We start from the raw sequence: 16,300 nt of genomic DNA, 5'->3' as shown, positions 1-16,300 counted from the left end.
TAAAACCCAAATTCTGCTTTTGTTTTGCTTCTTCTGTATGTTTTCTAAAATGGACATGTCACTTTGGCTGTACAATCTTATCATATTTAGATTTGATTTAAATCCTGTCTTTTCTCAGCTGTGCTTTCTAATGGAATCATTCATGCTTTTTATACAGTTGATCTAATAATATTTTCCTCACTGCTCTCTGGCATTATTTTTTACTTTGTAGGAAGCATGGCAAAACTGGCAATATAAATTGAGTCTGCATTTTAATGACATTGATGATGATTTTTTCATGCATTTGGATAAGGTGGGTTTTTTCCCACTCTTTGTACCATGGTCATTTCAATTTACTGTGGTGTGGGCATGTGAATGACTGATTGATTTGCAGGATTCTCTAATAAGGAAGAAGACTTTTCCAGTATTACACTGCTGCTTAAACTGCTCTGTTCATGCAGGCCACCAATAGAATGTCTGTGAGATATCTTCATTCTTCTCTCTTTATTTTGTAAGCAATGTACTCCAATGATCTATGAACTTCTCTGTTGAAGTCCCTGGTCCCTCTTCATTACAAGGGAAATGGAGTCCCCTCTGGAAAGCACTAAGAGATGGTAAGTCAGTGACTTTCAGCATTTTCTGATAGGAAGATTTCTCAGATTTCAAATGAGTATTGGTGAACAGACTCCTCTCATTTAGTGGCAATATATTTTTTTCTGGATACACTTAGAACAAATGATGGACTGTAGCAATGACTGTCTCCACTACATTTTATATTTTCACAACCCCCACTATGTGATGGTGGGGGAAGAGGCACAAGCGTGGCCCTTCAGAGTGAGTTTTCTTCTTATTTTTCAGAGAGCCCAAGATGCCAAGTGCTACCTCAGGAGAGCAAAGCCCTTTACAGAGGCAGCAGATGCAGTTCAGCATTGCTCATTCTGTTGTGCTTCAACTCTGACCACGGAAGCGCGAGCTCTTGGGACAGAAAGTGCTCTGTTTACACTCAGACCTTGGCATTTTTCCTAAGGGTACCAATTATAATGGTGTTTTTTGTGATATGGGCACACATCCATTATGAATTGGCTTGCACCCACCAACTCATTTTGTACAGGCCATGGAACATCCATCAGATGGCAACAATTCCCATGCCTGTGCAATGTTAAGGAAATCTAGATCATTACCAGCAGAATAATGAATTCCCTAGAATTGTTCCATTGTGCAATTATATGAAGTATGCTAAGAGAAAGGGCAGTTTCTCAATAAAGTCCTCCTTTTTATTTTCCTGAACCACAGGAATGATAGATTATTAATCATGATTAATGCTCAGTTACAATGAATTATAGTGGAACAGTGCCTGGAAATCCCAGTCTGCTTGGTAAACTCATTTTCTTGCATAATAGGAAACTTACCTTGCATTTAAGAGAACCCAAACAGATGAAGATAAAAGCAAGGGAACCACCCATTTAATATAATTAAAAGAAAAATTTGATAGATACATACATTCTTAGTCTGACACTATTGAACTTTTTTGATACTGTACAAGCATAATAGGAGAAATACAATTGCAAACATCTTAATTGTTCCCATATTTTTCTTTCTTCCTGAGAACCAAAGTCTTCTAGAGCTCAGCTGTAGCCCTCAGCCTGAATCCCTAAGCAGCACTGGAGTTAAGGCAGAGTTGTGCATTGTCTGGACATTTGGAAGATGTTGGTTATTTTAGTTGATGAGTGCTCGAGAGAATATGAACAAAGTGCTTTAGGAAGCAAAGTCGAATGAGGTAATATAATATATTCCATCCCTATGTTTGGGGATGGACATGAGATAATTTTTGCCAGCCCCACACCTAAGGGAGTCATTGTACTTGGAGAGTAAGGCACCAGAATGGCATTATGGAAGGGCTCATGGTCAGCCAGAGAATTTAATATCCTTTGAGATAACTGATCTTTAAACTTTTGTAAGCCCCCAGAGGCTTTGCCAATATTTAGTAAGCATCCATTCCCCTAAAGTTTACATCCTAATCCATATTGTGTTCTGAGAACAGAGTGAAAGGAGATGAAAAGACATTTTTGTCTCAGTGATGAGACTGCTGGGTCATTTCCAAGAGGAGATCCTTAGAGAGCATCCCGTGGTCCTTTCCTGTGGAAGGTAGCAATGCAGCTCCCCGTTCTTCTCTCTGTCTCTCTCTTCCCCCAAGCAATCTGTCAGAGCATTTCTGGTGCTGGGGAGAGGCGTCGTGTCGGAGCGCTGTTCCCGTTTGCAAAACGGGAAATTCTATTTGTTGTTCCCAGGAGCTGGTTTCACGCGCTGACATCTCCCCGGGAGCACAGCTGAGTCCAACATGTTCCCAACAGCCATCCACCCAAATGCCTCCCACTCCAGCACCCAGACCTGCCTTCCCAGTAAATAAAAAATACAGAGACAGCCTCGAATTGTTCCAAATGCTTCGGTTTCACTGGAATGTCTCGCCATGTTCAGATCTGATAAATGGGTATTTTTCTGCACTAGGAAGTCAGTTTAGTGTGGGAATAGGATGGCTTTTCAAAGAGTTCCTGGAATAGTTAATGGAAAAGTCTGACTGACTTTCTCTGGTGTCAATATGTTTAAGTGTGTCATGAAAACAACTTCATGACGGAAAACAAAGTTATCATAAGCTGCTGTTGTATGAAATAACATGTTTTTCAAGTTTCATTGCTCAAAAAGGTCTCAAAAAATCTACTTCCTAAAGCAGTAAACTGAGCAGTGTGCCGTTGTACACCTCAGTATGCCAACCTATGGATTACAACATGCAAAAAAAACCCTTTTAAATAATGATTCCTAGGAAAAGAGTTGGGAAAAATTCCTTATTTGTGCCAAAAGAATGAGACTTCACTTGCCATGAGTTATACTGGTGTGGTCAATGTGTTTTTCTTTTTCTTGCAGACTCAGAACTGGAACAAGACATCCTGGCTTGAAAGGCAAGTTCCCCATCTCTGATTCCCTCACTGACAACTTTTTGGGATATGCCACCCTCTGGTTTCCCCTCTTGGGCTCTGTCAAGCCATTGCACATGAAATCTTCCCTTTTGGAGATTGGAATCAAGAGCAAGGACTGCCAATGTACGTGTTTATTGGTGCTTCTCTAGGAAATGGTATGTGGAACAAGCTGCCCCCTTTTCTGACTCCTAAATGTCTCAGGTCAGAGTTTTTATTCATAAATACCCATATAAGATAAGCAAATCTCTTCTATTCCCCACCAATGTCCTGGAAGGAGCAGAGAAACGAAGTGTTCTGGGCTGCTCCCTGCATTGCTGAGGTTTGTTGTCTTCTAGGCTTTGTAAGACACCTGGAAAAAAGTTGTTAGTGGTTCCACTTCTTGCTTTCTGACTTTTTGAAAACATGAATTTTCCAGAAGGGGGCTAAGGAAAGGAAATACACATGGTTTCCCCCCCAATCACCTCTTATTAATTATTTGTGCACCAGGACTACTCTGATTAATATACAAGTGGCACCAATGATTTTAATATCCCAGTATCTTGCCCAGGATCCTTGTTTGGGATTCCACAGGCACTTCTGCACTGAGATCAGTGAGGTTTGGGGAGAAATTCTAGAGCTTATTCAAAGCAAACACTGACTATAAATACCTAATGTGAGCAAACAACTCTGTATTTTCCTCTTGCTTAATACCTGTGTTCTGCACCCTCAGACAGCTGAATTTACATGCTTTTGTTGTCATATGTGTAATGTGTAACGTGCATTTCCTTTTTAATAATCAGACTTGCCATCAGAAAAGAGATAGAAGGAGTTTGAAAGCACAACCAGGATAGATATTGTCATTTTGTAATCTTTTGTGCACAGGTGGAGATGCCTGTTTGCACTAGAATTGGTGACAATATTCTGTTTCTTGCAGAAGTCTTACCAATGAAAATCAAGCAAAGGAGTTGCTGGCTATCCACAGGGTAATTCTCTTCTGGAAGTGTGAAGTCAATTCCCATTTAGGCTAATTACACTTAAGGAACCCTTTCCTGTAACTAATGAACAGTAGGCATAACCTGTTATTACATAACCATGGGCCAGGCACATTAATACACTGTCGAATTGCACTACCCTGTGAAAATGCTTCCTCCACAAAATTCACTGGAGATTTTTAGTGACATTTGCTGTAATTACCACTAGCATGGTTCCTAATTCATTTAAATTTTTTCTACCTATACTGGGCATATAAGAGTGTTTTAAGAGATTGAATAAATAAATTTTTAATTATAAAATGATGCTATATCATACATTATTTATAATAACCAACAATACATGTTTAGGTATGAATCCATTAGGAAGATGAACTAATATATATATCAGTCCTAAAATAATATCCTAATTTGTTCTGTGTTTATGAATGGGGAAATCAGTGCTTAAAGCAATTAAAGGTTTATAAAAGCTTGGATTGACAGTGGGTAAAGCAGCGAACACACTTGGCACTTAGGAATTCTGTTGTCATCTATGGCAGAAAAGACCTTTTTTTGTCCTTTATTGGTTTCAGCAGTTTGTGGTATCATGCCACCAGAATGGTACAGATATAGAGACCTCCATGGAAGGAGCAACAAGATGCACAAAGTCCTCATTGGCAAAACCTCTGGTTATGATTAATAATAAAAAAAAAAAATCTCCTTTGTAATCTGTCAGGTAGTTTTGAGGAATTTTGTCAATAATTTTCCTATTAGCGATAGCAAACTTCTGAAATCTCCATGGCGAGCTCCAGGCACTCCCCAGTCTCGTGGCAGGACTCAAAGAGGCTGCAATCAATGTCACAGTCACAGTTGCAGTCGTTGTTGCCGTGGTCTTCGTCGGAGGTCTGGTAATATCTATTGGATGGACAACAGGTATCTGTCAGCCAATGTTCACAGGTATCAGGCAGCATTATAAGAAAGTCCCAAAATTGGCAGAACAAGCAGGCCAGGATAAGTGTTGCACATTCATCTAAGAGAAAGGAAAAGCAGGGAGATGTCAGAACAAGCATGAGCTGAGATTACCCAGATTTAGGCCAGTGTGGCCACACAGAAGTGAGAGGGGTGGGCTAAAAATACATTGATGATAACTACTTCCACAGAGACAAGTGAAAAGTTAATTTTCTATTTTATTTGTTTTGGAAAAACAACAGCTGTATGAAAAGAATTTGAATGGAAATGTTCTGTGGCAGTGAAATCTAGAAGAACAAGACCTTTAAACCAAATTTTATCTTCTCATGCCTGGACAGCAAGGAGGCTGGAGAGGTACAAGAAGCTGGGAGGGGACACAGCCAGGACAGCTGACCCCAGCTAGCTAGAGGATATTCCAGATCTTATGGCATCAATATAAATTAGGGAGAAAATGAACAGGGGTTTCTGCTCAGAAAACTGACTGGGCATCGGTTGGTGAGTGGTGAGAAATTGCAATGTCTCCTTTGGTTTGTATATTCTAATTATTAGTATTAGTATTAGTATTAGTATTAGTATTAGTATTAGTATTAGTATTATTTTCCTTCCTTTTCTGTCCTATTAAACTGCATTTATCTCATCCCATGAGTTTTCTTCCTCTCGCCCTTCTGGGACCCCATTCTGCAGTGGGGCATGAGTGAGGGGTTGTTTGGGGCTGAGTTTCTGCCTGGGATTAAACCACGACACCAGCACAGGTGATACTGGAGTTTATTTTCATTTTCACAAGAGTCTGCACTAAAAATGTTTAAAGACTACCAAGGACAGGGAGGTCAGGAGAAGAGCATTCAGAGAGGGGATGTGCTGGCCAAGTCTCAGCTCAGGGTCCTGCCAGCTCCCCACCAAACAGGGCTCTCACCTTTCCATTCACAAATATCAACTTTTCAAAGGAGACAAAAACTTGGAAAACAGGTTATGTAGGATGTGTGTCTGATTGTGTAGGACGCATGTCTGGAGCCAGTGAATATTCCTGAAGACTTGGTCACCATGACTAAAACTCTGTGCTATGTTTGTGCCCTCCCAATATCAACTAATCAACTCTGCACCCCTCAGCCTCCAGCATCTGGGGAGGCTGCTCGGGCACAGCAGGTGTGAGATTCCAACTGTGTGAATCCAGTTGGAGCACAGACCCAAACCTTTCCTTTTTTTTTTCCCCTTCTTGTTTTTGGAAAGGAAAAATGCCTTCAACAATATGAATGTCTTTTCATTGGTTCTTTCGGGAAAGCATATGGTTATAACCACATTTCTTGCCCTAGGATGACTAACTGTGAACTCATTCAACTGCATTGGTTCTGTTGTGGCATTTTCTAGCTCACGTAACATTAAGTTCACTGCCAGGAAGTTTCCAGAATTATGCTTTTTTTTTTTAGAAAGCTTTCTTGATGAAAAACAAAATTAAAAAAAAACTCATTCCAGCTTCTTTATTAAAAAGACAGTTAAAGCAGGTAGCAAGAACAAATAGCATATGACTGAACTTCTAAGTGGCATATCATCACCAATGTTATCAATTTTAATACTTATTTAAATATGTCAAGATCTATTTAGGTTCAGACAAGCACAACTAACTTCTAAGTCAGTTCTGTCAAATAAGAATGACTAGATTTTGGTGATACTTAGTCAATTCATGCTTATATTTTTTTCTAGCTAAATGAACTGAAATAATTACAAAATTGAAACATTTAATAAGGTGACACCACTGCATTTAATTGTATGAAATTTACACTGTAGAAAATGTAATCATTTTATCCAGTACTCCTTGGTGTAATTAAGACTATTCTTTTTAGATCTCTTATGTTTATGAAATTCCTTTCCTATACATAGATGTGAGAGACAGAATTCAAAATTATGTCTTAATTAAGGATTTGGCAATTTTTTTTCTTCCTCTCCAAAGATCCATTTTTTAATAACAGAGTTTTATTTCCCTGGAATGTGTTAACCATAATGGTGCTTATGTAATCTGGAGAGAATAGATATGATTCTTAGGGCTTCATCCAGGAAAGAGAGCACACAAAAAGCACAAGATTTCAATAATAAAGTAATGTTTCAGCACAGACTCTGTGATGTGCAGTAAAGATGCTTTTAAATTCCCATCAGAGCACACACCATGAACTGTGATAATGGATGTAACACATTTCGAAAAATCTGCATGTGTGAGGCTTTTTGGTCCTGTTTTAAGTGGGGTAATGTATATAAATAATAGATATTAGCAATTAGACATCCATTCCTATGCATTCATTTATATATTTGAAAATAAATTAGCCACAAACTGCAGAAAAGAAGATGCAATCTCCTGTTTTCCCCTCTGTTTTCCCTGCTGTTTGCCAAACGGCATTACTGCGTTTATCTCAGTGAGAACAATGACCTCAGCTCTCATTCTCTACATTAGTAGATTAATTAGCACAAAAAAAGAATTTATAATAATTTTTCTATGCCTCATCTTTAAGTTTTCCTGCTCTTGTTTGGTGGCATCTGCTCACACAGATGATGCTCTGAACAACCCCAGCCCAAAGCTTGCTGAAGCCTTTCAGGTCATCCTTGGTGAGACCTGTGAGTGTTGTATTTTCTCTTGTCTGAGGACAGGGAACAAAATAATCACCCATTTCCTCATCTATTGCTCTGCTTTCAGAGGTTTTCCAAGCACCAGCAAACAGGATTTGGCCTCGTGTGTGGAATAAGCAGTAAGTTGTCAGAGTGGAGTGAGCCGAGTATGCAGCGACAACCACAAATCTGTCTTCCTTTGGTTTTCTTGGCTTCTATCCAGCCCTTAACATTATTAATTAAGCACAGATTGGGTTTTTTTGTTGTTGTTGTTAATTTCCTTCACGTTTAGCTTTTTTAAGGAGAATGAAATCTGTTATTTGTATCACATGGTGCACACCTGTGTGCCAGTAGTGGTTGAGATAGTCCACAAACTCAAAAATAGGGAGTGTCTGGACATGAGGACAAGTTCCCTGAATAAAAATAAATACTTCAGATCCTTCCTTGAAATTAAGTGTATTCCAATAGATGTATCAGAAACATCCCTTTTGTAAGGATCTGTGACACAATAGAGATGTTAATGATTCCTGGAGAACAGGGCACTTTATTGGGTTGATCTGTATTTAGAAATGCTTAATTTAGGAATTGTTAAATGATATGCACGACAGATCCCAGCTCCATTGGATACAACACACTAATCCATTATTGCAAAAGGCACTCAAAAGAAACTTCTAAAATACTTCACAGAACCTTTTTTTAACATCCACTGGAATAACCAGGAATAGATTTATCTGATACTGACACTGGTGCCTCTGTGCAAACACTCATTACTGAAATACAAATGCTCTGTGGCACAATAGGCTCTGAGCTCCTCTTCTATGACTTTAGTATCACTGACAATTTAAGATCATCTTCTAGAAATTCTCATCTATCACACAAATGTCTGCAGGGCAACTTAACATTGCTTTTGGCAATGTTCTTGAACCTCCTGTTCAACATTTAATTTCGAGTTGGTTATACATAGTTCTTTTGCAGTGGGCATTATTTAGAAATCAGCTCAAATGTGATCTGTTTTATAAAACATACCGTCACTGTCTCTCTGATGTACTGATGCATCATCTTCAATGTAAGTGAATTCTCTGCATTTCTCCAGGGAAGCAATGGATGATCTGCTTGCATCTGACAATTTCTTCTCATTTTTGGTACCCTTTGATGAAGCGTCTGTGATGCTGAATTCTGCGACAGAACTCATAACAATGCCTTTCATAGGCTTTTCATCTGTGTGTTTTTCATTTGTAAGCTGGCTATCTGGTGGGATTAGGAAAAAAAAAAAGACTGTGATACCAAGGCAGAGATCTGAAAGAATAACATATGCAGAATTTTCAAACCTACAGTTGTTTACTTCCAAGGCCTAACCCTTCTTACCTAATGATCTCACTCTCTTTACAGAGGTTTATTCATAGTAAAGGTATTTGTGAACTTGCCTTCTAAGGTTTTCTCTTAAACCCAGAGGACTTAGAGGCTAAGTAATAATTCACTTCCAGTGGGTGGGATCAGGTTTGGAAAGAAAACAGAACTACTGGCTTGGCTGACATCTATTTCGAGTTTGATATCCTACCTTCAACTTGTGACATAAAAGAAGGCAAAACAATAATCTTGTTATTTTTTGGCTGCAACTTTGTTTCCCTAAATTAACAACCAGCAATGTGCACGTAGGCAGTACCTGGATGCAGATGTGCCAGCTCACCGTGGCTCATAATCTTGTAGCAAAGACAGCCAGATGGTCTCTGTTTAGCATCCAGATTCCTTATTTCATAACTTCATCCCCACTTGCGTTGTTGGCCTGGAAGTCAACTAGGAGATGGGATACTTCACATGCTGTCAGCGTGCCAGAGAGGCAGCTCAAAAACCAGAGGGAGAGCTTAATTTTAAGCCCCAACTAGGGGAAAGGTTAAGAAGAGTTCTGAGTTCAATTTATTCTTGAAGAACTTCTCAGGCACAGATAAACACGGGTTGATATATAGTTTCACTCGCTCTCTGAAGTGATCAAGTGGCCAAGAGACACAGTCATTCTCTCCATGATAAAACCTCATCAGTTCTTATCTACAGCTGATTAACTCCTGCACCTCACATCAAGCACAGCCTCACTTCTTATCTCACTTAAATCTTGTGATATGCTTGTTCTTGAGCTATATACAGAAAATCAATCTTTACAAACACCTCAGTTTTGCAAATGCTACTTTCTGAGAGGAACGGTAAGTGCTCTAAAGTGATTTGTCTGCACTTGGCTGCAAGGAGCCTGAAGAGAGGCCCTGCATATCTCTTGGTTTTTAGGTACTTTTGACTTCTGACACATGTTAAAGAAAAGCTGAGGAAAGGCTGACAGTGAAACATTGATGAGACTGCAGCTGTTCCTCCAGTATCCTTACAGCTGAGAGGAAGAAATATGGATGGGATGGATGGATGGATGGATGGATGGATGGATGGATGGATGGATGGATGGATGGATTGCAGGAGGAAATGTGGATGGGATGGGTGGATTGCAGGGTAAGTATAAAACAAGTGGGACCATGAGGCTTGAAGAGGGGAGAAGCCAGGATTTGAGAGATAAATGGTGTCTAGTTCAAGTCCAGTGACAGTCACTAGAGTGGTGGGGGGTCTGGAAGACTTTCTGTGTGAGCAGAGGCTGGGGGAGCTCTGGCTGGCCTGGAGGAGAAGGCAAAGAACAGGACTGGATGCTTTGCTCCCCTCCAGAGCCAGGGTAATGGAGAAGCCAGACCCCAACTCCTCCCAGCAGTGCACAGACAGAAAACAAGGAGAGGGCACTGTCAGAAACTGCAGCAAAGGCAACTGGAACTGCCCAGACAATGAATTCCTCATCATGGGATGTGTAAAGCACCAGAACAGAGTGAAGCAAGGCTGTGGTTGTGTGAAGAACTCAGCTGGGCATGGACCCCAGCAACCTGCTCTTACTGCAGGTTTCTGACAGAAGCCAAGCAAGGTGATTCTAGAGCCCCTTCCAGGCTAATTTTTCCATGATTTCTATGACTCCATTTACTTCAGAATGAGTGAGCAATTAATTTAAATTTCTGCTCGTAGTTGAGTTTCATGCCATTTTAGATCATTTTTATCTAGTGAAATGTGTAGAAGCAGAAAAGCTGGGTAGAGGTTATTTGAGTGAGATCTTGGGATAGAATAAGCATAAAACCTAGACCATAATTTTCATTCTAAATCACTACTTTAAAACTTGTGTTGGCAGAGGTATTGTCTTGATTTTTAAGTCGTAATGACAACAAAGTCTACTGTGATGGAAATGTGAATTTCCCTGTCCTGGACAGTTTACAGTTGGCCTTGGGCAGGGAGTGAACAATGGGCTGGAAGCACGAAGAGAGCAGTGGCACAGAGAGAAGTCTCAGAAACCAATAACTGTCAGGTTTTGTGAGCATTATGATGCAGGAAAGCCACAGGTGAGATGGGAAGGGCAGGAGAGGCAGTGGCTCCAGTGGGTGTGACCCAGCAGTGCAAAGCACAGCAGTTCTCCCTGGGGTTGTGCCTCTGCTCACAGGAAATCAGCATCCAGGGCTATGCATGTTGGGTTTGCCCATCCGTGATGAGTTGTTGATGGTTTCCCTTTCAGAGTAAGCAAATACAAGTTGGGAGGTTTTTTTCCCCCTCTCTGACTTCTTGGCCACCCTTGTCAGTCCAGAATGTGAAAACTCATGTATTGTGGATGTCCTTACATGTACAGTCAGGACTGTTTTCCAGTGTTTATAAATCAATGACATTCCATGAGTTTGCCTGCACTTCCATTCAATAACAAACCATCTCCAGGAAAAGTTGTGCTTACTAAAGCAGCAGAGCTCAGGAGGAAGGGATGTCCTTCTTATGCACTGGATTTATTGGATAAAAATTGTTTTGTGAGTCCAAAAGACACAAGCCCTACCTGTTATTCAGGTGCCAATATTAAAAATGGGTCCTGTTTGTTCACACCCAGGCTGAGCCTTTGGATACACACAGATCTGATCAAGAGGCTTAGGTAAGAATAACTATTATTTTCCACTTTCAAAATCTACCCAAAAATCTAAACTAGATATGTTTTAATTCATGATATATCCGTTAATATCCCCAATTCTGCAACAATACAATGGCCTACTGAATGCATTTAAGCATTCAAGAACCGAGACTGAAAAAAAGTCTGACAGAAGTAATCAGTAAATGCCAGACTAACATTTACTGTATCCACCGACTTCTACTATTCATACTTTGAGTCAATTTTTATTCTTGAAGTGCTGTTGAAGAGAAATCAAAACCAGAAATAGAAAGGCATAGACATAACCTGAATTTTTCAATACAGCACCATCAAACAAAAGGGTAACAAAAGCTGTCACTCAGGGACTCTTCTGTTTGTTAAAGCATACTACATCTTGGAAAATACAGTACATTTTAGTGTCAGACTCTTAGTTTGAAAAGCTCCCTTTCAGTAATGTTATACTTGTCTTGTACAGCTAGATCAAGTCTTCATGCAATCACTGTAACAAGCAACTTGCTATGACAAGCGAGATCCTTGCTTCCAGAAAACACTGCGGGAGAGGCTAAAGCAGTGTACAATTATAGGTCTCCATTTCATTTTATGCAATTACCTTCAGTTCAGCTGTGGGTCCATCTACATTATGTCTTTTATCAATTTAATGTTTGCACAAAGTGTCTGAAGAAATAAAGATTATGCTAGACCAGCAGAAAAAAAAAAAAAAAAAGGTGGTTAGCACTTTTTTTTTTTTTCCTATTACAGTTCATTGCTGGATGGAATAGTAGTAGGTTGAGAGTTTGGAGCAAATAGATGTAGCCAAATAGGCTTAAAAAATATATTACATACCACTGATACTATTTATTATTACTGTTAAATGAGAATATAAAACCCCCTAAATTACAATTAGAGATGGGAAGAGGGTCAAACTTTGCTACTCTTTTTTGAGAATCTGTGTTCAGCTTCAGATGTCCACATATGTCTGTGTTTTTAACATATAGAAATCAACAACTGAAGTGAACTTAAGGGGAAAAATAAGTGTATCATGATGAAGAAATCTCAGATTATTCAGTGTTAGACTGTTAGGCAGAGGCTGCTAAAGGTACACCCCCACAATGTGCCATTTTTAAATAGTATGAAGTAGCAACTTTCTTCCTCACATGGGGAAGCTGGGACTCGCCTTGGCTGTTGCGGTAGAAGACTGGGATCGTTCACCCATGTTTGTATTAAAGATAGGCTCAATACTCACATGGAATTTCTTTTTTCTTTTTCTTTTGGGAGCTGGGCGATTCAGATGGCTGACTACAGTGTCTAAATTCATGAAAGCACAAAGTAAATCACTTACTTTCCACTATGCCAGCCCCAGATCCCTCTGGTTAATGGGGAGGAGCAGTGATACCAAGACTGGCATTTGCAGTATGTCCCCTGACCTCTATTTCTCTTCACTGACTTTAGGCACAGATCAACATCTTGCAGTCCTGCAGAAGAGGAGTCTTCAGTTTCCTTGTGTGCTTCTGAAATGACATTTAGTACAGAAGCATACTGGGCTCTAAGTCTATTTCTGGTAAGGGACAGAGGGTTTGAGAGGTGCTCTGTTCTGCTGAACAGGGACTGCAGCAATGCAGGTAATCCAAAGCAGCTTTTGGAGCAGCTGTTTAGGAGGAGACTCCACTGGAGGAGAAGGAGAATTGATCTCTGACCCTCCTAGGGCTCATCCACATCTTACAAGCCAAGGACGAGGGAGCCTGTGGCTCTACTCAATCCTGGCATTTATTCCAAATCCATCCTGGCAGTGGCCCTTTGCCTCACGCCCCTGTAGCAAGGAGTCCTAAGGGTTAATGCTGAACTGTGTGGAAAACTGTAGCAGTTTAGGACCTGTAACTTTTCAATTTTCCCCTGAGGCATGTTGGTGTATCAGTGCAGCCAAAGCACCAAGGGAATGCCCGCTGCTCTCCCTGCCATTCCTTATTCTGTGCCTGCTGTTGCTACCTGTCTGGTTAATGTATCACAGGCTCATCGCTGAAAGAGCTGTGTGCCATGTCCATTCAGTCCCCAGGTGACATAGGCAGAGTGACATCAGACCTGATGGATGAAAACTTGTACGTATGAAGGCTTGATCTGAACTCGCTTGGTTTGAAAGGACTCACAGAACCATGAAACCCAAACCTCAGGGTTTGACAGCAGTGCTTCAAAAAAACAAAAACCAAAAAACAAAGCACTTTTTCTTCATCATTTAAAGGATGTAATGGTCTGCCAGGGAGGGAGGATCTCTGCATGCATGGGGCCAGGAGCTTACCTGGATGGTCCTCACTGCTCGGCGTCACCCCGGGCAGGGCCAGTAGAGGCAGGGAGCTGGTGCGACGGTCTGGGTGGAGAGAAGAAAACAAAATTGAAGAGGGATGAATGTCAAATAAATGTGATTTGGCACAGCTGTCACCCTCAGCCACTTAGTGATCGTCATTGACTTCAGGAGTTGTTGTCTGAGTCAACAGAAGCAAGTGTGCTTCCTTGCAGAGGTTATGTGGCATGGTGCATTGTTTGTTACCCTCTGTCTTGTTTCAGGAAAGGAAGCAAAAGATAAAACAAACTGCCAAGAGAGAAAGTTTCACCCAAGAAGAGGTGAAGAGGATCACCAGCAAACACAGCCATTCAGATAGGTACAGAAAATTTGAGAGCTGGGAGGTCTGAGATGAAATGTGGGGCATCATCTACGCCCAAACACCACAGAAACCTTAGATGAAGATTTCAAATCATCAACAAAGGAGGAGAGGGGACATTTAAGCCCAAACTCCAGCCCTCATGGCTTGGCAGTCTTGGTGGGCAAGATGCCCAATGTCCCCATGGTGGCAAGCCCAGGTCCCCACACGGAGCAGTGCTGAGCTCCTCCACCTCGGATGCGCCGGCCAGGCTGTTCAGTCCATAAAAATCTTCTTTCCTTCTCTCTCCAAGTGTCAGGGAGGCAAAGCAGGAGAGGGTGTGGGACTATCCTAGCAGTGAGTGCAGCAGATGGAGCAAATCCCATGGGAAGTGCTGCTGCCCAGATGGGAGAGGCCAGAGGGAGCACGGGCGCCGTGGCCCTTCAGAAGGGAGCTGCTCTAGACCAATATATCACAGGGGCTTTCAGAGATTCGTGCCCATTACATTTTGCTGAGCTCAGGCAGAAGGATGCAGGGGATTTGGAGACTGTTTATTTTTGTCGTAAGGAAACAGGAAATAGTACACAAGGCTATAAATATATCCTGGGCTTCAGATGACATCATGAACTCGTGCAAGTGTTTCACTGCTGATTTATGATGATGGGCTGGTAATTCACAGGAGCTTTGGGTTTACTTTATTTTGCTGTTGCCGTAACAAAGCTAATGGTGCAATCCCGGGAGGGGGTATTTTATCAATAGTGAATTTTTGACCTCATTGCATACGTTTTAACTTCATGAATTAGTGACCTAGCTAACTGTAAAGCCTTCTATAGGCTTATTGTAAATCTATCACAGGACTGGCAAAAACTTTTGGCCCAGATCCTAAGCTCTGACAGGCATGTGTTGATGGACTGCATAGCAAGCACTTCCACTAATATTTCTCACTAATTATACCATATATTAAGAAAAAATGAATGAAGCCAATGTTTATATGCCGCTTTAACTGCTTTTCATATAAGAAAGCAACACAATCCCTAATAAATTTTCACCTTCAACATTTCTATTCATTATAATTTTTACCGTGATGAATGAAGTTAGAACTGGAGAGGGAGGGGGTTCATCTTGAAATCTGTTCAGTGAATGACTGAATTTACTTCCCTTCCCCAACTTGTGTCGGGGAAGGAGGGAACAGATGGACACAGGAAGAAGAGGGAGGCGAGTGCGGAACGAAGGAGATGGGTGAGGAACAGATGGAGTCAGGAGAAAGTGAAGAGGAGAGTCAGCAAGGATGGTAGAAAAGTTTTCCACTTGACCTTGAGTTGAAATGAAGATCTGCATGCAGCATGGGCCAGCTAGATTTTTGGGATGCATCCTTTTTGTCTCCATGCCACTCATGCTATAAGGTCTTGTTGACCATCCCAGCAGCTCAGTGCATCCCAGGGGACCTGCAGAGCCAGGACCTGGATTTTCCCCAGGGGTCACCTGCTGCAGAAAGGCACCTGCACCGTGTTCAAGTCCTGTAATGGTAACGGCAGGAACAAAAATGGGTTGGGATGTCGTAATTCTCCCAGGCATCCCAGCCAAGCCAGAACTTGGAGTTTATAATTTTGAAGAGGTATCCTTACACCCAGTTTGTTAGGATCCAACAGCCAAAATACTCAGAGTAATTTATGATTTTACCTGCTTAAAGCAAGACATTCGAGATGGCCTGGCTTTCAGAATATGCTGAGCATCTGCGTTTTGATGTGTATTGAATTATATATCCCAAATCACTAGTAAGTCCTGGAAAATCTTGATTGTATTCTTAATTCTGTTAAATTGCCTGCATATACTCCACTGGTTCTGGCTTTGCTAGCTAAAGAATAGAAGAGGTGAAAGCTAAATATTGGCCATGTGTGTCATTCCCTTTGAAGAAAATGGGAGCCATGTGCACTCACCTAACAGCAATGTTTGGCCCCAACTATGATTTCACAGCTGGGCCCTAACTTCAGGAATGCCAAAGCACTAAATGACTCAATTGGAGTAATCTGATCAATGTTGTATTTTCACTGTGGATTTAAACTGCACACACAGCAAGAGCAGAGTTGGTTTTCTTCTCTCTCAAAATCACTTTTCTCTGCAGATTTGATAGCATAAATATGAAGTATTGCTCTCATCACACAAATAAGTGAAATGGCAGAAAACGTATGTCAAATAAAATGCACAACATTACGTCCTTTTACTTTTTGGAGGTTGTTTAAG

The 16,300-nt window shown here is 41.0% G+C and overlaps 1 protein-coding gene across 1 annotated transcript in view; it reads right to left on the bottom strand.

Moving 5' to 3' along the window:
- Nucleotides 1-4,264: 4,264 nt before the first annotated feature.
- The window catches only part of MDFIC2 (MyoD family inhibitor domain containing 2), a 42,709-nt gene continuing 30,673 nt past the window's right edge, over nucleotides 4,265-16,300 (bottom strand). Inside the window, exons 3-5 of the mRNA XM_042779704.1 lie at nucleotides 13,720-13,788; nucleotides 8,486-8,707; nucleotides 4,265-4,928 (exon numbers count right to left, since the gene is read on the bottom strand). Coding sequence (XP_042635638.1) covers nucleotides 4,669-4,928; nucleotides 8,486-8,707; nucleotides 13,720-13,788 — 551 coding nt within the window. The 3' untranslated portion in view covers nucleotides 4,265-4,668. The remainder of the gene's footprint in view (nucleotides 4,929-8,485; nucleotides 8,708-13,719; nucleotides 13,789-16,300) is intronic.

Source organism: Catharus ustulatus, chromosome 13, assembly GCF_009819885.2.
Source record: "Catharus ustulatus isolate bCatUst1 chromosome 13, bCatUst1.pri.v2, whole genome shotgun sequence".
In the NCBI taxonomy this organism is placed as follows: Eukaryota; Metazoa; Chordata; class Aves; order Passeriformes; family Turdidae; genus Catharus; species Catharus ustulatus.
Note: the sequence above shows the minus strand (reverse complement) of the source record. Positions and strands in the feature narration are given on the sequence as shown.